This window comes from Mobula hypostoma, chromosome 18 (genome assembly GCF_963921235.1).
Source record: "Mobula hypostoma chromosome 18, sMobHyp1.1, whole genome shotgun sequence".
Lineage (NCBI taxonomy): Eukaryota > Metazoa > Chordata > Chondrichthyes > Myliobatiformes > Myliobatidae > Mobula > Mobula hypostoma.
In genome coordinates, this window is record NC_086114.1 from 35263305 (window position 1) to 35284393 (window position 21089).

Consider the following 21089-nt stretch of genomic DNA (forward strand, 5'->3'; position numbering starts at 1 on the left):
CCTGGTAAATCTCCTCTGCACCCTCCCTAAAGCTTCCACATCCTTCCTATAATGTGATAACCAGAACTGAGCACAATATTCCAAGTGTGATCTTACCAGGGTTTTATAGAGCTGCAACGTTACCTCTTGGCTCTTGAACTCGTCCTCCAACTAATGAAGGCCAACACACCATAGGCCTTCTTAACTACCCTATTGGCTTGAGTAGCAACTTTGAGGGATCTATGGACTTGGACCCCAAGATCCCCCTGTTCCTCACACTGTTAAGAATCCTGCCATTAACCACCTCGTTTGATCTTCTAAAGTGTATCACTTCACTCTTTCCTGGATTGAACTCCATCTCTCCATCTATGATTTCTCTGCTCAGCTCTGCATCCTGTCTATATCCCTTTATAACCTAGAACCATCTTCCAAACTGTCTACAATATCATTAACCCTCTTGTCATCTGAAACCCACTAACCCATTTCCATTTCTTTATGCAAGTAATTTATAAGAACACAAAGAGTAGTGGTGCCAGAACAGGTCCCTGCAGAACACCACCAGTTACCGAACTCCCAGCAGAATACACTCCATCTGCTTTGCCTTTTGCAAGCCAATTCTGAATCCAAGCAACCAAGATTCCATGGATCCCATGCCTCAGTACAGTACAGGATCTTGAGACACCTTGTTCCTCAAATGTCATTTATCGATTCCTTTACCCATTCATTGATACATATATTGTTGTTGTTGAAGAGGAATCGAGTCATCCTCAACTCATGGCGACTCTATGGATAGTAGAATTGTCCATTCGGCTTTCGTGGCAAGATATGGAAGTAGATTAGCGGGTCTTTCTTCCATACAGGTACTGCTGCCCAGGTCGGGACCCGGCCAGATTCGAACTCAGGACCATCCTCCTTGAAGTTCAGTGCTGATGCCACTACTCCACTGGCCAGCCTGCCACACTTACTTACCAATGTATTTATCTATCCATTTATCTATTTATTGATTCACCTATCTATCCATCCATTCGTTTGCTTGTCTATCTATCTGTCTATTTTACCTATCAATTAATTAATCTATTTATTTATTTATTTGTTTGTTCAGATTTGAAGAAACTGTAAATAAAGGATAGACATTAATAAGGTCCATATGAAATACAGAATGAACTGCTGATGGAGTAGTACAGAGTGAAACTCATTACTACTTAGTGTAGTGCAGTTACATCAGCAGTGAAGGTTAATAAGTACACACACAGATTTATGGATTGTTTTGACCTTTATGCAGTGCATGAATACTACCTTTTTTCCCCTGGGCAGAAAAACCCGTTTCAGTCCTTAAAGATTTATGTAAAGCAGTTACTAAATTTCACATTCTCCTCTCTATCACACATACTGTATGTTAGGTGTGGCTTTAGTTTTGTGGATTGCTGTTGTAAGTACTCCAGTAATTTGCACAATGTTAATTGGTACTTCTTTTTGAACTTTGGAGCTGACTGCAGCTTTTCTCAGCACAGCCACAGCTCTGTTTCCAGATTTAGTTTTTAGTAAATGGTCATGTTTGTATATTTAGTCTGATGCTGAGAGTGGGAATTTACCATAGAGCTTCTCAACCCTCCTCTCCCGGTTAATATTGTCACAATTGTTCTGAACTTTGCCTCCATTTGCTGCCTCTTCCCTCAGTTACTAAACTCTGTTACTCTCAGACTTCTACATCCTCAGTCCCTTCTAGGGAAATATTTCTACTGAACCTTATATAAAAATAGCTCCTAAAACATTCTACTAAATGACCTAAGCTTAATTTTAAAATTAGGGCCTCTAACATTCTCAGGAAATAATTTCTTTCCAATTGACATGACACATTAATTATTTCTCCTTGAATCTGTTCATTGGAAGCAAATAAACTCAAAATTGTGCACTCTATCCTTGTTTAACCCTCAAAATCTTCGTACAGCCCGATGAACCTGTACCATATTCCTTCCTGGGCCGATATAATTCTTCAATCACATCCTAAGAGCAATCAAAGGTGTCTCAGTGTGTGATGTAATCTAGGCTCTGTACAACTAAGGTCCCATTTTCTCCTTTGTAATTCTAAACCCTTTCAGATAGACGTTAAAGCCTGCTCACATTTTTATAGCTGTGTACTAGATCTCAGAATCCATGCACCTGGACACCCAGCTGGTTTTCTCCTACAAGCTTCTGGTTTCTCAACATTAAGAAAATATTCCAATTGCACTTTCTTGGTTCTGGGCAAAATGAACTTGTAAATCTCTATCTGAAGCTAAATCTGCCATTATTTTTGCTTTTGCTGTAAAAGCAACCATTGATAATTAAATAATACTCTGTGCTATTTAACAATTACAAATTTTATCACTCTCTCCAAGTCATTGATAAGTATGATGAAAAAGATGTTGCCCAGGCAAAGACCCCTCAAGATGTTGTGTGAGTGGACTATAATTACCGTCGTAGTTTCTTTGGTGCAATGGTCTGTTTCATTGCTTTAATTTCTATGTAAATTGGTGTTTATGTCTTCAAACTCCACTCCATCATGAGTTATTTTTAGCCTTAGTTTTGTGGAACACTGGCACGCTGTCCAATAATTTCCAATGTTTATTGACATCCATTTTCAGTGAGTTGTTGCCACCTGTTACACAATGGACCTGACCACTGGATTCATATTTTTGTTTCTTTATATTATGACCTAAGTTTGTTACTCCTTTTACCTTCACAAAAGGTATGCATCTCCCTGCTTTACAGTACTGTAAGCAATCAAGAAAAAGAAAATGTGGCATTATTTGGCACTAAGTACATTGACAGGCTCTGTGTGGTTTGTCCAGGATCTGTGGTCACTTGGTACAGATATGCTCCATCTATTCTAATTGAAATAAAAGGTAGAGGCATAAACATTTTTAGATTCCCTTCACCTCCATCCATTTCCATACTAAGATACACTTAGATTGTTCAATGCATCGTAAGTTCTGTATGAATAAGGACATAGTCCTTCCCATGAGTACATGACACATTTTAGAAAGGTCTGTTATACTTAAAGTTTAAATGAGGTTGTGAGAGCAATCTCAACCCATTACTGAAAGTCCTTTACTCTCACATATATTAACTAAAAACAGTTTGTCTTATTTTCATTCATTTCTATGATGTTTATTTTTGTCAGGAATGGTAATTGCTGTTCAGTTAAAAAAAATCATAGCTGTTTCCTGAAATGCTCTGATGGCATAATAGTTACTGCATCTCCAGCTTGCATTGCAAATTCAAAGTAAATCTAATTTATCCAGCTGATGGTCGCAACTTCCCCAAGCCCTTTTTCCAGCTTTGAGTGAGTCTATGGCAACTCTTCACCATGTTGCACAGGGTTTCTTTGTGTTGCCTATCTAGATCAATAAAAAATATTCCAAGAGTTTTCTTTCTTTCTGACACCTCAATGAACTGTGATGTGAGTTTAGCTATCCTTTCCTCATCACAACCACCCCTGGTACCCAACCCCAGCAATCTAACGGGCTCGGGCAACCCTGAGATGCCATAATCCCATCCAACTATGGCATGTCACTTGCAAAGTTATTACTCTGGATCAATATTATTATTTTGTCTCTAGCCTGGTTAAATAAACATCTTCAGTGCAGAATTGTTGGACTCCTGATTGCTATTTTGAGAAGTCTAGTAGATGTGCTTTTTACTAACACTTTGCACTGACTCGATGCATCTTTTAGACAGAAAACAAAGCAGCCCCTTGTTCCACTTTCATCAAGTGACCACTGTCACATGTTTCGGATCATTTATGCAGTGTTGCCTTAAACTGAAAAAACATCTTTCTTCCTCTGGCTAAGCTTGAACCACTCTGCTTTAGCACTCAGATATTCTTTGAACACTTAGACCAATTGTTCAAATTTATAGGCCGATCAGGAACAATCAAATTCTATATCAATATATACAGTATATGTGGTGAGAGAAGCTGTGCCCAGTCTTTGTGGCCTCTGCTCCTCTTTGCTTGCTTCATAATGAAAACAATCTTCCTTGTTACTCAGTTCAACCATGTCCAAGAGCCGCTAATTTTTCTAATGTTGACAGAATACATAGCACACTGACTCAGATGGGTTGAGACTAACGGCTTGCCGTTTCTGCAAGGGAGAGCAGGAAATGGGAAGCATTTGCCATAAATGTTCACTGTATACGTCTCTCAATCAGAATTTACTGGTTTCAAAGTGGATTCCTTTCAGCCTGAAATACCAGTAGATAAACCAACTGACGTTTCACCGGAAGAACAGAAAATTGGATTCAAGCTACAGCCAAAGATTAAGGTTGACAAAGTGGACTTGGGCGAGTTGTTGGGCCGACTCCGCCACCATGTTTTGGTCAACAGAGTCAGGGTGAGTTAGCAGATTCCTCTTTCCCCCTGTGTTTGCTTTTATCACCTCTCCACTCAGATTTCCCCTTCTTCTTTTCTTTAGGAACTTGTCAAGCTGGGAGTGAGAGCCACACTATTTAATCTCTGATATCTGTCCAACAAACATGGGGGGGGGGTGGTGAGGGTCCTCCCAAAGGATACCCCCTCCCCTTTCTGGGTTAGCTATGGTACCCAGACTACAAGTGGTAGAAGGTGCTCCCTCATCCAGTCACTGACTCATACAGTCTGACTACCGGAAGGTGATTCTATCGACCAACCCCTGCTAGTATCTAAACCGAATTGAATTGAATTGACTTTATTACTTACATCCTTCATACACATGAAGAGTAAAAATCTTTACGTTACATCTCCATCTAAATGTGCAAAGTGAAATTATAGTAATTTATAATTAATATTATGTACAACAGGATAGTCAATATAACATAGAAATACAATTGTATCAGCATGAATTAAGCGTCTGATGGCCTCGTGGAAGAAGCTGTCCCAGAGCCTGTTGGTTCTGGCTTTTATGCTGCGGTACCGTTTCCCGGATGGTTGCAGCTGGAACAGTTTGTGGTTGGGGTGACTTGGGTCTCCAATGATCCTCTGGGCCCTTTTTACGCAACTGTCTTTGTAAATGTCCTGAATAATGAGAAGTTCACATCTTTAGATGCGCTGGGCTGTCCACACCACTCTCTGCAGAGTCCTGTGATTGAGGGAAGTACAGTTCCCATACCAGACAGTGAGGCAGCCAGTCAGGATGCTCTCAGTTGTGCCCCTATAGAAAGTTCTTAGAATCTGGGGGTCCATACCAAACTTCAACTGTCTGAGGTTAAAGAGGTGCTATTGTGCCTTTTTCACCACACAGCCGGTATGTACAGACCACGTGAGATCCTCAGTGATGTTTATGCCGAGGAAGCTGTTCACCGTCTCAATTCCAGATCCATTGATGTCTATAGGGGTTAGCCTGTCTCCATTCCTCCTGTAGTCCACAACCAGCTCCTTTGTTTTTGCGACATTGGGGAGAGGTTGTTTTCTTGACACCACTGTGTCAGGGTGATGACTTCCTCCTTGTAGGCTGCCTCATCATTATTTGAGATTAGGCTAATCAGAGTAGTGTCATCAGCAAATTTAATTATCAGATTGGAGCTGTGGTTGGCAAGACAGTCATGGGTATAAGGAGGGGGTTTAGTACACAGCCCTGAGGGGCACTTGCGTTGAGAGTCAGAGGGGTGAAGGTGAGGGAGCGCACTCTTACCATCTGCTGACGACTTGACAGGAAGTCCAAGATCCAGCTACACAAGGCAGGGTGACGGCCGAGATCTCTGAGCTTCCTGTTGAGCCTGGCACCTGGATTATGTACACTGGGATAAAGACATGGCTATAGCCAGCTACTCTAACTAAAATATATTTCCTTTTCAGACTGTTGACTTCATTGAGGACTTTGACCCCTTGCGCAGTGGAAGAATCCCCACATCAGTCTTTAGAAGGGTTCTTAGTCTGATAGGATTTGACCCAGAACTAACTGAAGCTCAATTCAGAGCTCTGGTGAAGTGTTACGAAGATCCCAGTAAGCCTGGCTACATTATATGGAATAATTTTACCAGTGACATTGACTCAGGTACTAAAGCAAGATTTGAAGAATTAAGTAAAACATTAACTTTCTCTGTGTAACATTTTTTGAATCAATCTCTTTTACTGTTCCATTTCTGTATCTTAGACTGAGCACATTCCTATTATGGTCAAGAAGTCTCATCAATCTCTTTATTAAGCCTTAGCCTTATTTTAATGCCTGTCATTTCCGTCCCCAGTTTTCACCATTCCTGAACTGGAAAAGAAACCCAATATGAAGGTTCCACCATTAAAGACCTACCAGCTGCCCAAGGTCGGCACTGTGAATGCGGACATCTTAAACCCTCCAGAGAGAGCTCAGTTTGAGACTTTGATCTGTCGTTTGAAGGAGCGAATCAGCCATAGGCATCTCATTACACACCCAGTGTTTAAAGACTTTGACAAGTATGTTCTTTGGGTATTAGTTCCCTTATACATTGTGTGTAATTTTTAAATGAAAAAGCCACTTCCTGGTCTGACCATAATTAGCAACATTCCAGTGAGTTTTGCAGGGCAGTTTGCTAACAAGGAGCTCTCCCACAGCTGGAGCCTACCAAGACTGCACTTGGCCTTAACGGCCACTTCGAGTGGTCAGTCTGAACACCTAGGAACACTCTGCTTAAAATTCAGTCATTATCCATTGCCCTCATTATTGAATTAAATATGAGTGGAGGATGCAAATCAACTTTCAGCAAATGGCAAAGTGGTTTTACTTTATCTGGAGATTATGAGGAGGATGTGGTAGAAATAGAAATAGTGCAGAAAAGATTCACCAGGATATTGCCTGGAATGGAGGACTGCAGTTACAGGAGAGAGCAGAGAGGCTGTGTTTATTCTCTGTGGAGTGTAGAAGGCCGAGAGGTGACCATATAGAGGTTTATAAAATTAGCAGAGGCGCAGACAGGACAGATAGGATTTTTTTCCCCTTTCGGCAGGGAAAGCTATAACTAGAGAGACAGCACAGCGCAGGTTTAAGGTGAGAGAAGAGAAATTTAAAGGAGACCTGAGGGATCAACTTTCCACACAGAGGGTGGTGAATTTCTAGAACATCAGCCAGAGGAGATGGTTGAGTGAGACACAACTATGATCTTTAAAAAGTGCTGGGATGGGATAGGTATGGAGGGATATAGGACCAATGTACTCAAGTGGAATTAGTGCCATGGTTACCATGGTGGGGTGGACAGAATAGGCCCATTTTTGTGCTCTACATTTCTATGATTCAAAAAATTCCAGTCCTATTTCAGGGGATTCTGATCTTTCCTACTTCTTTCTTCTCCACACCAGCCAATAGTAAACAATATTAGTTCTCGGATGTTTATTTCTTGAAGAGTTGGGTATCTGAACCAACAGCATAACCTGCACAAGCACACAGTCATCATCAGTTCACTGTAAGCGTGCTGATGAGGACAGTCTGCAGTCAGCGAGTAGCCAGAAACTAGTGCACAGACCCTGGTGTGACTGCAGAGCCGAGGGAGTGCCGCATTGTTGGAAGTGCTGCTTTTCCACCCAGTGGAAGCTTTGGAAGTGAATGGCACTTATTGGCACATTAATGCAGCAGTGGGTGGCGAGCCAGTAGCATGTGGTTCAAGAGCCTAAACCTGCAAAACTCAAGAGGCCCAAAGTATTGTTCTCCATAAAACAGACCTTGCACTGTGATAAACCTTTTCACAGCCACTGCCAAGGATGGATGCATGCAGTGGGAGTGGGAATGCTGACCTGTACAGGGGTCAGGTGATCAGATTAGAGGTGTTCAGGCTGGGAAGACAGTGTTCAAAGAGGAATATCAGGTGAGGATTGCAAGTTGGGGGCATAGAATAGGCCATAAGGAAAACTTCTTCATGGCCAAGTACATTATTTAAAAGAGATCCCCCTGAATCAGCATCTGAGCACTGGGTTGAACGTCCTGATGCCACAGTAATTCAGAACTAGGCCTCAATGCACGTGATAGTCTACTTCCACATGAGTGAACTGTGTCTTGTGTGGACCAAGCATAACAAATTTCTAAAGTAATATCATATATTGCTGTGAATGTCTGGGCTCCTTTGGTATTAACATGTCACACACACAGCAGTATGTCACTGCAAATGATCTTTCAATAGATCTGAATTGCATAATTCACAAAAACTGTGACATTGCATGTTCCACTCTATGAAGATATTTACCTTTAGAACTAGAAACTGTAGAGATCTAAAGTAACGTAGGGTTCTGTGCACAAAGATCATCAAAGCTAAAGTTCAGGTGACTAAAGAGTTGTGTCATTCAGTTGTACAGCAAAGAAGCAGGCTCTTCAGCCCATCAGATCCCTGCTGACCTTTTTGCCCATCTACAGTAATCCTATTTGCCTGTATTAAGATCATACCCTTCTATACCTTGCCTATTTAAGAGTCTGTAAAATGCCTCTTGGCACTGTGTTCCAGATATCAGCTACAAAACTCAGCCCTCAGATCCCCTTTAAAACTCCTCCCTCTCTCACCTTAGATCTACACCTTCTGTTTTTGGTAGCCACATCATTGGAAAAAGATTTTGAACTATCTACCCTTTCTATTCTCCTCATAATCTTACATCAATGCACATCTTAGCTTCTTCCTCTCCAAAGAAAACAAACCCTGCCCATTCAATGTCTCCCCTTATGTGAATTCCCTGCATTCAGGCAACACCCCAGAAAATCTAAAGCAGGACTTAATGAAAGATAGAATAGCCTTTAGGAGACAAATAGCATACTGCTGTACCTATGACCCTAACACTGTCACTACCATCTTTCTAGGAATAACAATGGCCACTTGTCTCGATCTCAGTTTCATCGATGTCTTGCACAGCTTAATCTGGAGGTGGCTGAAAAAGAGGTACATTTGCTGGAGGACGTGTTCACGGATGAATTGGGAGTTGACTATGTCAGGTTCCTGGACCAGGTTGACCCACAGCCCAAACTTGAGGAAAAGTGAGTATGGGTGTTCATTACCTGATGATATTACCTTTGTAAACAGAGCAGATGAGGAGGTTTTAAGGCTTGTCTTCATTCTCTGCACCCACTTCATATCCTGCAACCCCTGAAAAAATTGTATTATAATATCAGGACAGTTCTCTAACATCTCAGTTAATGGGCTATGCTCTGATATAAGCCTTGCCTGTGCATTTTGGTAGGTAGTTTGTCTGCAGGGAAATCTTATTTTCCCTGAACTCTTTGCACAAGTTAGTGATGTGAAGAAGAACTGTTTTCCTATTATTGTAGAGATCAGCAATGAAACTATTGTTGGCAATGTTCTGGTTGCAATTGAATAAGCATGATCACCTACTGGGTGGATTTCAAAGGAAGTTGGGTAAGTAAGCTCTTGTTCACTGTGTCAAATATTTTAATGAGGTTAAGGGTACAAGGAGGGAGCTCTCGCATTGGTCACAGTCACAGTGAATTTTGCAGCAAAGGTGTCTGAGAGCTTAACTGAAGATCACTGATTACTCTCTGACTGACTTCCTATCAGCCACTCACTGTAATCTTCAGCTCATACAAAACACTGTGGCCCATCCTCTACACTACAGGGAATACGAATCATTTATATCTTCAATAACTCACACTATTTTGTCATGACTTGAGCTGGTCAAATGTTGGTCTGTGGAATTGATTGTGGACTTCAGGAAGGGGAAGTCAGGAGAACACACCCCAGTCCTCATTGAGGAGTCAGTGTTGCAGCTTGAAGTTCCTTGGTGTCAACATCTCACAGGATCTATCCTGGGCCAGACACATCAATGCAATCATCAAGAAGACATGCCAGCAGCTCAGCTTCATTATAATTTAAGGAGTATTGGTATGTCACCGAAAACTCTTACAAATTTTAGTGGAAAATTTATGGAGGTCATTCTGACTGGTTGTATCCTAGCCTGGTATGGAACCTGCAAGATTGCACGAGGCTGCAGAGAGTTGTTGACTCAACCATTTCCATCACGTGACATCTTCTAGAGGTAAATCCTCGAAGGTGATACTCCTCATTAAAGACCCTCACCATCTGGGACATGTACTCTCTTGCTACCACCATTTAGGAGAAGGTACAAGAGCCCGAAGAACCCATACTCAATGATTTTTGGAACAGCTACTCCCCTCCTGTCAGATTTCTGAACAATCCACGAATTCGTAAACACTACCTCACTTTTCCTTTCTATTGCACTTTTTATTTATCTTTGTAATTTATAGATTTTTATGTCTTTGTACTGTACTGCTACCATAAAAATAACAAATTTCATCTTATATAAATTAGTGACTACCTGATTTGGATTCTGGTTCTTTTTGACTTGACGAAACCAGGGCTTGGGGATTGGACCGTTGGCTGTACTGAGACAGACCCTAAACCCTGCGTCCTAGATTTTGATCTAGGACATAGAGCAGGATCCTGAAACTAGTTAATTTGGTTGTCAGCCATGGTGCGTCAGGATCTCATTGGCAAGTTTTCATCTTTGATACTTCTTCATCTTTGGTCCTTGTTTGTTGTTCTTACAGATATAATAAACTGATGAATGATATCCGCCAGCTAAATGAATCAAAGAAGATCCATGAACAGGTGGCCTCAAAAGACATTAATTGCATCTTAGAAAAAATTAAAACCAAGGTAAACATAATTTGCACAAGTTATCACAGTGTAGTGTCTCCATTCATTCCAACCAGACAGATTCCCACTTCTAATATCACATCAAGCCAATGTCCATCTGACATAAATATGAGCTTGTTCAACATCGCTAGCATCTACAAGAGGCCATAAACAAGATTCTACAGATCCTGAAACTCCAGAGTAACACACATAGGATGCTAGAAGAACTCAGCAGGTCAGACAGCATCTGTGGAGAGCAATATCCAGTCAATGTTTTGGACCCTTCATCAGGACTAGAAAGGAAAGGGAAGAAGCCAGAATAAGAAGGTGGAGGGGGTGGGGGAGGGGAAGGACTATGAGCTGACAGGTAAGAGGTGAAGCCAGGTGAGGTGGAAAGTAGGAGGGTGGGGAAGGGGGCATGAAGTGAGAAGCTGGGAGATGATATGTGGGGAAGGTAAAGGCCTGAAGAAGGAGGCATCTGATAGGAGAGGAGAGTGGACCATGGGAGAAAGGGAATGGGGAGGGGCACCGGAGGGGCGGTGATAAACTGGTGAGGAGATGAGAAGGGGTAAGAGGGGACCAGAATGGGAATTGAAAAAGAGAGAAGGGGTTGGGGAGAAATTACTGGAAATTAGAGGAATTTCTCTGGTAATTGCTGTAATTTCTCCCCTTTTCCCTTCTCTCCTTTTGGTTTCCCCATTCTGGCTCTCATTATAACCCTTCACCTCAGTTTTCAATTATTTGTAAACTTGTCTACCTATGTAGGATATTTTCACAGTACTATACCTAGTACAGACCCAGCTGGTGGCATAGTGGCATCAGCGTCGGACTTCTGGACAAAAGGTCCTGAGTTCAAATCCAGCCAGCTCCCTTCCACGCTTTCCATCCGTGCTGGGTTACGAGCTGGTGATCTCTTTGGAAATTCACCCAGCAGAAGGCAATGGCAAATCACTGCTGTAACTTGCCTCGTACGCGGTTCCCCACTACGTCAGAGAGGCGTGGGGGAAATCGTCCGCTAACCGGAGAAACTTCCGATACAACATACCTTTCTTTTCCATACCTAGTACAATAGAAGTCTATTACTGAGCTAATGATCTACAAATATAACTTCAAATTCTACTGTGATTGGCAGTGAGCTTAAAACTCAAGTAAGTAATTGAGTGAATTTAGCTTTATAAAACATGTATTAGGAATAATGACCATGAAGGTCAATTGACGTTTGAATGAGAGGAAAGTCTCCCACCTTCATCCTGTCCAGCCGTGATGTGGTTACCTCTCAGCAAACTGTTCTGTTCAAGGAGAAAAGGAATTGGCTAAAAACGTGGGCCTTTTGTGATAAACCTTCCTCTGAATGAAGGAAAAGAAACTCTGGTACTCCATGGGCTCTCTGCAGTTCTCTAACTCTGAGCCTGTGATAGGTTAATTGAACATGAACAGAGAGAGCACACAGGAAAAAGTTTGCTGAAGGAAGATATGAGCCTCATATATAAAAATCCTAAGTTTATAAAAGCAACACTGTACTATGAAAAAGCTCCAAATGTATATGGTGTTGGTGCAATTTTTGAAATGAGATCTACCTTTGTTTGGGCTTTTCTGTGTTGCAGCTTTCGGGTCATCCCTCAGTTACAGCAGGAGTCTGTTCCTGTAAACCGTTCATAATCCAACAGTTTGCAAGTCAGAATGTATCTGCAAACTGAGTATCCAGGTGGCAGAAGCTGGCAGCAGCCACACAGCAGCTGGCAAATCCATCCCACTGGTTTCCCAAACAGGGCATTTGTAACCTGGGGGTTCCATAGAAACCATAGAAAAACTACAGCACAGAAACAGGCCTTTTGGCCCTTCTTGGCTGTGCTGAACCATTTTCTGCCTAGTCCCACTGACCTGCACACGGACCATATCCCTCCATACACCTCCCATCCATGTATCTGTACAATTTATTCTTAAATGTTAAAAAAGAACCCGCATTTACCACCTCGTCTGGCAGCTCATTCCATACTCCCACCACTCTCTGTGTGAAGAAGCCCCCCCTAATGTTCCCTTTAAACTTTTCCCCCTCACCCTTACCCCATGTCCTCTGGTTTTTTTCTCCCCTTGCCTCAGTGGAAAAAGCCTGCTTGCATTCACTCTATCTATACCCATCATAATTTTATATACCTCTGTCAAATCTCCCCTCATTCTTCTACTCTCCAGGGAATAAAGTCCTAACCTATTCAACCTTTCTCTGTAACTGAGTTTCTCAAGTCCCGGCAACATCCTTGTAAACTTTCTCTGCACTCTTTCAACCTTATTAATATCCTTCTTGTAATTTGGTGACCAAAACTGAACACAGTACTCGAGATTCGGGCTCACCAATGCCTTATACAACCTCATCATAACCTTCCAGCTCTTATACTCAATACTTTGATTAATAAAGGCCAACATACCAAAAGCTCTCTTTACAACCCTATCTACCTGTGACACCACTTTTAGGGAATTTTGTATCTGTATTCCCAGATCCCTCTGTTCTACTGCACTCCTCAGTGCCTTACCATTAACCCTGTATATTCTACCTTGGTTTGTTCCTGTACTTTTATTCCGGTTGTATTACAGTTCCCCTCTGCCCTGCTAATAAAGAGGAATTACAAATCCACATCACCCATCTCCTCCCCCGTGCCTTTGACAAAATGCAGAATTCTGATTCGCTGGTGAAAGGAAACCAGAGGATGGCTCTGAATTCTGGGCTGAAACCCAGTGAGCTGTTTGCATCCACAGGAGTTATGTAGAAGGAACACTTTGTCCATCTCCTGCGTCACATGGGAGTCTGTTAATCTTCCCACTGGGCAGGATTAGCTGTTCTACCGGCTGATTAGAGTCATGGAAGGAGTTTTCACAGTGCAGCCTGCCGGTCTGCACACTATTGTCCAAAAGAAATGTGCAAATGCAGATATAAAAGCCGCTAAGAAGAAGAAAGCAGCAGCAAACAATTCTGTCTACATAGCTGCAAATACTTCTGAGCTAGCAAAATGACTGATCACAGTCTGATGGGCCTTATGAAACAATTGTATATTTAACCATTAGTGGTTTGGAGTGTACGCTATGATGTCATCCATTGCTCAGCTACTTTGTGTTGGCTCAGGTGTATAAAAACCGTATCAAGACTGGTGACCATATGAAGGACTTTGACAAACTGAATAGTGGATGTATTCTAAAGACAAATTTCAGAAGGGCACTTGATGTGGATGGGCTTGAACTGCAGCCTTCAGAGATGGCAATACTTGAGAAAGTGTAAGTAGATACTGTATATTTTGGAGGATTTTATGCTTAAATCAGTAGCTTTTGAAATCAAAGCCGTTAAGTGAATCATGCGATGTTGTTCAAAGGAGAACAAAGGCACTCTCACTGGTATAGTCGTTCATTTGTTATGTGTCATGTCACACGATGTGGGTGATCGTGGTCCTTCCATGACCATGATTGTTCTTAGTGAATTTTTCTGCAGAAGTGGTTCACCATTGCTTTCTTCTAGGCAGTGACTTTACAAGATGGGTGCCTCCAGCCATTGTCAATACCCTTCAGAGATCGTTTGCCTGGTCTCAGTGGTCGCATAACCAGGGCTCATGATATGCACCAGCGACTCATATGACCATTCACCACCTGATCCCATAGCTTCATGTGACCCTGATCTGGGGGGGGGGGGGAGCGCTAAGAAGGTGCTACACTTTGTTCAAGGGTGACCTGTAGGCAAGCAGAGGGAAGGAGCGCCTCGCACCTCGTTTGGTAGAGATCTATCTCCACCCCACCATCTGAATTGGTATGCTAGCCATAATTTATCCCTGAATAGTTGGCAAATGTCTATAAAGTCATTGCTGCCAAAAGTCCCTTAAAATGTGGTGTTAATAATTTTCAAATATGGTCTGCCTTGAGTTTCACTTGAGCCTATCCTTCACAGAACACTAGTGAAACAAATTATCTCATAATTTTTCATGGTGCTCTTTGTGGGGCCTTGAAAAGAGTTGGATTGGTATATTTCCCATGATGCAACAGTGACAGCACAAAGAAGTTTAGTTTATCAGGAAGCACTTTAGGAAATTCTGAAGTTGTGAAAGAATCTACTGGATATATATGCAAGATCATGTTCAGTTTTATTTTGCAGGAGATACAGAAGTATTATTACACATTACAAACTGTCATATTGCCTGATATAACATATTGTAAACTGTTTCTCATTATGTAGCATGGTTGTTCTGTCCAGTAATCTGGAGACCTAGATTAGTAATCTGAACTCATTTGCCATAAATTAAAATTACTCCATGTTAGCTCAAGAATTTAAATTAATTGATAAAATATATTTAGAATTGAAAATTAGTATCCAAAAATGCATCTGGTTCACTGATACCATAACACCACAAGATATAGGAGCAGAATTAGGCCATTTGGCCCATTGAGTCTGCTCCACCATTTCATCACGGCTGATCCAATTTTCCTCTCAGCCCCAATCTCCTGTCTTCTCCCTGTATCACTTCATGCCCTGACCAATCAAGACTTGGCCTCCACAGCTGCCTATGGCAAAGAATTCCACAGATTCACCACTCTCTGGTGAAAGGAATTCCTCCTCAATTCTGTACCCTCTATTCTGAGGCTGTGTCCCCTGGTCTTGGACTCTCCCATCATAGGAAACATCCTCTCCACACCAACTCTATCAAGGCCTTTCCCCATTTGATAGGATTCAATTAGTTCACACCTCAGCTTTTTGAATTCTAGTGAATACAGGCCCAGAGCTATCAAGCACTCTTCATATGACAAATCGTCAATTGTGGGATCATTTTCGTGAACCTCCTTTGAAACCTCTCCAGTTTCAGCACATCCTTTCCAAGATAAGGGAGCCAAAACTGCTCACAATTCTCCAAGTGAGGCCTCACTAGTGCTTTATAAAGTGTCAACATTACATCCTTGCTTTTATATTCTAGTCCTCTTGAAATGAATGCTAACATTGCTTTTGCCTTCCTCACCGCAGATTCAACCTGCAAATTAACCTTTAGGGAATCCTGCACAAGATCTCCCAAGTCCCTTTGCAGCTCAGTTTTTGTCTTATTTTCTCTTCATTTAGAAAATAGTCTGCCCTTTCATTTATTCTACCAAAGTACACAACCATACACTTCCCAGTGCTGTATTCCATCTGCCATTTCTTTGCCCATTCTCCTAATCAGTCTGTCCTTCTGTAGCCTCTCTACTTCCTCAAAATTACCTGACGCTTCACCTATCTTCACATCGTCTGCAAACTTTGCAACAAACCCATCAATTCCATCATCCAAATAATTGACATATAATTAAAAGGAATCAGTCCCAACACAGACCCCTATGGAGCACCACTAGTTACTGGCAGCCAGCTAGATAGATAGATAGATACTTTTTGGTCCCAAAGGAAATTACAGTGTCATAGTAGCATTACAAGTGCACAGATATACAAATATTAGAAGAGAAGTAAGAAAGAATAAAAAATAAGTTACCTCAATCAGTCTAACTAGAGGGAATCATTAAATCCCCAGCTATAGGTTGACTCATTATTGGTCCTAATGGACTGATTGAGGTAGCAGCACAGTTGTCTTGTCTATTACTAAAAGTAAGCCTCTGTTAAACCCAGGTGGCATGCAGAGAGTGAGAAACATTGTCCAGAACTGCTGGGATTTTCTGTAGGGTTCTTTGTTCTACCATAACCTCCAGTGTGTCCAGTTTGACTCCTGTAACAGAGTCAGTCTTCCTCATCAGTTTAGTGAGCCTGTTGGCATCACCCGTGTTGATGCCATTGCTCCAGCACGCCACCTGTAGAAGACTGTACTGGCAACAACAGACTAGTAGAACATGTGAAGGAGAGGCTGGCATACTACAAAGGACTTCAGTCTCCTCAGGAAGTAAAGGTGACTCTGGCCCTTTTTGTACACAGCCCTCTATGTTGCTGCTCCATTCAGGTCAGCTAGAAAAGACTCCCTTTATTCCCACTCTTTGCTTTTTGTCAGTCAGCCACTGCTTTATCCATGCTAGAGTCTTTCAGAAATGCTATAGGCCCGTTGCTTGTCAAGCAGCCTCATGTGTGGCACCTTGTCAAATACCTTTGGAAAATCCAGGTACTCAACATCAAGCAATTCTCCTTTGTCTATCCTGCTTGTTATTCTTCAAAGAATTCAATAGATTTGTCAGACAAGATTTTCCTTTGAGGAAACCATGCTGACTATAGCCTATTTTAGTATTTGCCTCCAAGTTCACTGAGAACTGGTCCTTAATAATCGACTCCTTCCCAACCACTAAGGTCAGACTAACTGTTACCTTTCTTCTGCCTCTCTCCCTTCTTGAAGAGTGGACTGAAATTTGCAATTTTCTGATCTACTGGTACCATTCCAGAATCTAGAGATTCTTGAAAGATCATTACTAAGGTACCCTTTAGGTAAGGGAATCTGACATCTTTACCAACCTGACTGATGTTTGACTAGACTAGGAGCTTAATGGTAAAGTCTTAACAGCTCTTCTGGAATGGGACAAGGGCATTTAGAGTTGGGAAGTAAATGGTTCCCTTTCAAGAGATATTTACATCTCAGTGGTGAATAGAAACAAAAAAAGTGATCAAACCAAGATTCACTTGATTAACTCTTGGGATGAAGAAGGGTTGAACAGGTTGGGTCTTGACTCATTTAAGAGAAGAATAAGAGGTGATCTCATTGAAATACAAACATTTCTGATTAACGTTGACTGGGAGGAGGCTGTGAGGGTGTTTTTTTTGGAAAATCTAGAATTAGAGATCATTCTTTCTCCCATTTAAGACAGAGATAAGGAGAAATATCAGAGGATTGTGAATTCCCTAACACACAACTACAGGGGCTAAAATATTAAGCACATTTAAGAACAAGATTTTTGCTCAATAGGAAAGACAGGGTTAAGGGGAACAAGCAGGAGAGTGGAGTTTGGAGCAAGATCAAATCATCCATAATCTTACTGAATGATAGAGCAGCTTCAAAGGGTCATATAATTTAAATCTGCTTCTATTTCATACACACCTTCTTGACAAATATTGGAGAAGAATATACCCATACCCACCTTAAGTTTTCTTCCAAACAGGATCAAGGGACAAAGTAACCCGATCTCCATTGCTCAGCAGAAATACTGGATCTAATAAAAAAAGCACAAATAACAACACAAGGGAACCAAAATGAACACATCAAAAAAAAATGAAGAAAGCATCTTGACACCCAGCAGTATTCCCTGAGTTAGAACACAGCCGAGAGCTATTAAACGCTACAATCAAAATTAGAAAACTAAAATATCTATTAATATGTCATAAACTTATTAAACATTAAAGGGTGGAATTTAATTAACTGAGTTAGTTCATTTCCTCACAGACATGAGGAAACTCCCTGGACTACCCACAGCCTGGAGCTTGCCCTTAGAGCAGATCCCTACAGCAACCTCTTTTACTATATTTTACTTCTTATGGATGCCAATGTTGGAGCACAGTTGTCACCCCAGCAGCAAACCTCATACAGTAAAACATGGATATGCGAAGGCTGTGGTAATTTGGGCAAATGTTCACAAATTGAATGGTTTTCATGTAATTTCTATACAAAACCTAAGTTATTTTCCCACATTGGAAACTATGACCTTTATATGAGGTGATGTTTGCAATAGTCTGAATGAACTATAGCTGAAATATTATTATATGTAACAGGATATTTTAATTGTTATTTAAACAGTTGTAATTATATTTTTACCTTTGTAATTTTTCCCCATTAAAAATGATCACAAACATCATTCTGAATTACAATGCAGATTAGGAAGAATTAAAATGAAGGAAACCATTTCAGGTGTTCTTCCAGCATTAAATGGAGGTGTATATGCTAAAGAAATTTTGGTTTTAAATTCACACTGTACACATTTATTTGTTTTCTAGGTATGAATCCTGTAAGAAACCAGACTTTGTTGACTATAAGGTGTTCATCAATGAAATTGAATCTATTTTTACAGTTGATCATCTTGAGAAGTTTCCTCAAGCAGAGGTAACAAATCTTGATTCACTTAAGATTTAAATTATAATTAAAATCAGTTGATCTGCAGCTGGAGACTTTGAAACACATGGATTCTTGTCCAAAGTGTACTATAAATAGCAGAAAATATGTCACTATAGAATAACTTATTGAAGTTAGTCACTCCATGTTGAGCTATGTTCAGAAAGCCTCAGAGCTGGACACAGTTTATTTGCGCATGAGATTCTGTCCAGATCTGTTCATTTGTGTGTGGTGTGTGTGTCTGTTTGTGTTTTTGTTGAGAGCTATGTATGACTCTGACCTGACAGTAAGCAATAATTTAGAAAAAAAACAGCTGCTGGGTATTAGCAATGCATAACACAGACAAAGAAACTTAATTTCCTCCAATTGCCACATTAACCCATTTGGTCCCCGTCTAGTAGAGATAGTCCCATTGTCCTATTCATCCATTCCAGCAGCGTAAAATTAACTTCTTTTCTCTCTTCGTCAGATCCAATGAAGGGTTCTTGATCTTTAGCGTTAACTCTGTTTCCTCTTCACAGATGCTGCTTGACCTACTGGGTTTGTCCAGTGGTTCCCATTTTAATCTGTGACCTGGAAGTCATTTGTTTACAACTGAATTAATTACTGATGCATAAAGACGTACCTAGTTTTTGATGCATACTGCAAGCATTGCCTGTCAGCTGCCCCCCATCAGGAAACCACCCGCATTCTGCCTTTTATTGTTAAAGAGTCATAGGTACCCATTCTTACGGCACTAGCCGGCAAGGCTTTCTGCACAATCACAAATCCAAAAATTGGTCCTTTGGATCAATGTGAGATGGCTGGCCAATGAATAAGGCATTGACACTGCTGCAGCACTGCAGTGACAGGAGTGAGGGAGGTGTAGTGCAGTGAGAACAAACAGTGCCGTATTACCTGATGCACCAAAATGCATGCAACAACCAACAGCAATGTGGGAATTTTAACTCCTGGAGAAACCTCTGGGGAATAGATTTCCTGGATAGTGTAGAGCTTCACCCATGTTAAACCATAAGCCTCAGCAGCATGCCACTACCCACTGCATCCAGTAAACAGACTGGACACTTGCTTCTAGTTAGCTGGTTGCTTGTGGCCAATTGCACTGAGGCAAGTAAAGGGCATGAGTTTTCAGGAGGGGTCAGTGTGGGGACAGGGTAGTCTGAGGTAACAAAAGCTGAACCCTGCCTTCCTGACTACAGGATGAGCCTCAAGGAGGAAAGTAAAAATTGTGACTCCTTGTCTCCAAGTAGTTGACAAGCTAGTTAAAGTATGAAGCATATATATTCCTTCGGTTTGTGAATAGAGACAAAGGCTTAGAAATCTGCTTCAGTTGTCTCAGCAATGGAGGAGTGAGCCACAGTAGTTTGTCTGTGGGCTGCTGGAACCTGATACGTGTGTGCACAGCTCATTGTGATTCCAGCATTCCTGAACTTTAAGTCCATTAGCAAACCACTGGTTGGGGAACCTATGGCACACATGCCCAAGAAGCCACGTGCAAAAATTTTGTTAGCACACAGCATTCAGTGTCGCCCTCAAATCTTTAAACTCCATCCATATTTTTAAAAAAAACATAATGGTTATTTTTACTGCCAAATGAAGCAGCAAATGATTTTTAAAATTCAAGATCAGTGAGATGTTTTCACAGGAAATATCTCACAATAGCTTGGCACCATCTGGGCAGTTTCAAGAACACAAGATGTTGGATGATATGTTTTGAAATCCTGGTGTACACATCAGTATTTGGATAGTACTGCAAGTGGTTAAATACCAAATGCTATTTAGAATTGATATTATTTTTCAATTGACTTTCTAAAAGATTAATATTAATAACTTTTGAACAGAGTTTCTAAAATTCTTCATTTAGTTCACTCTGTCTCTGTTATACTTTTTTAATAGTAGAACTATGAATACACTAAGTAACAGGACCTAAGTAACATCCTTTTGCCTTTAAAAATGTCCAAAAAATATTGTTACTTACTCATTAATCAATGATAATCTCCGCTCAAAATTACCATGGCATGCTAGAGACTTTTTTTAAAATTGTTGCCAATTTGGGCATATGCTCTCAAAAAGGTTTGCCATCCTTGCACTGGTGAATAGTTTCAAGGGTTAATATTGCTAGTTGAATTCAACAAGTGCTAACTGAAGTCAGAACATTGCTTTTAAAATGAAGGTGTTCATGGTATACAGCCACTGCTGGAAGGCATTGTGCACTGTATTACTGTTCAGTGAAGCAATAGCAAACTACGCATGGATCAGGCACCACATGGACCATCCTAGTTAAGGGAGTGGAGAGAAAGGGAGATGCCCTTTCTGCTCAAGTCCTTCAGATCCATAGCAATAGGAAGGATGGTGTAGGCATCAGCCACCAAACCTAGAATCAGTGTTTGAAAAAGCTTAATGATCATGCATGCATGGCCATGGTCAGTGTGGTCAGTAAGACGTTCCTTCTCCCAACAGCTACAACTCTGTGACATGTGTAATTGGTGCATACACTTGGTTTTGTTC

At 41.2% G+C, this 21089-nt stretch overlaps 1 protein-coding gene across 1 annotated transcript in view; it reads left to right on the plus strand.

Moving 5' to 3' along the window:
• The window catches only part of LOC134358455 (uncharacterized), a 102217-nt gene that overhangs the window by 60941 nt on the left and 20187 nt on the right, over window positions 1-21089 (plus strand). The window contains exons 12-18 of the mRNA XM_063070696.1: window positions 4171-4352; window positions 5792-5990; window positions 6181-6385; window positions 8745-8918; window positions 10467-10575; window positions 13670-13818; window positions 18467-18572. Coding sequence (XP_062926766.1) covers window positions 4171-4352; window positions 5792-5990; window positions 6181-6385; window positions 8745-8918; window positions 10467-10575; window positions 13670-13818; window positions 18467-18572 — 1124 coding nt within the window. The remainder of the gene's footprint in view (window positions 1-4170; window positions 4353-5791; window positions 5991-6180; window positions 6386-8744; window positions 8919-10466; window positions 10576-13669; window positions 13819-18466; window positions 18573-21089) is intronic.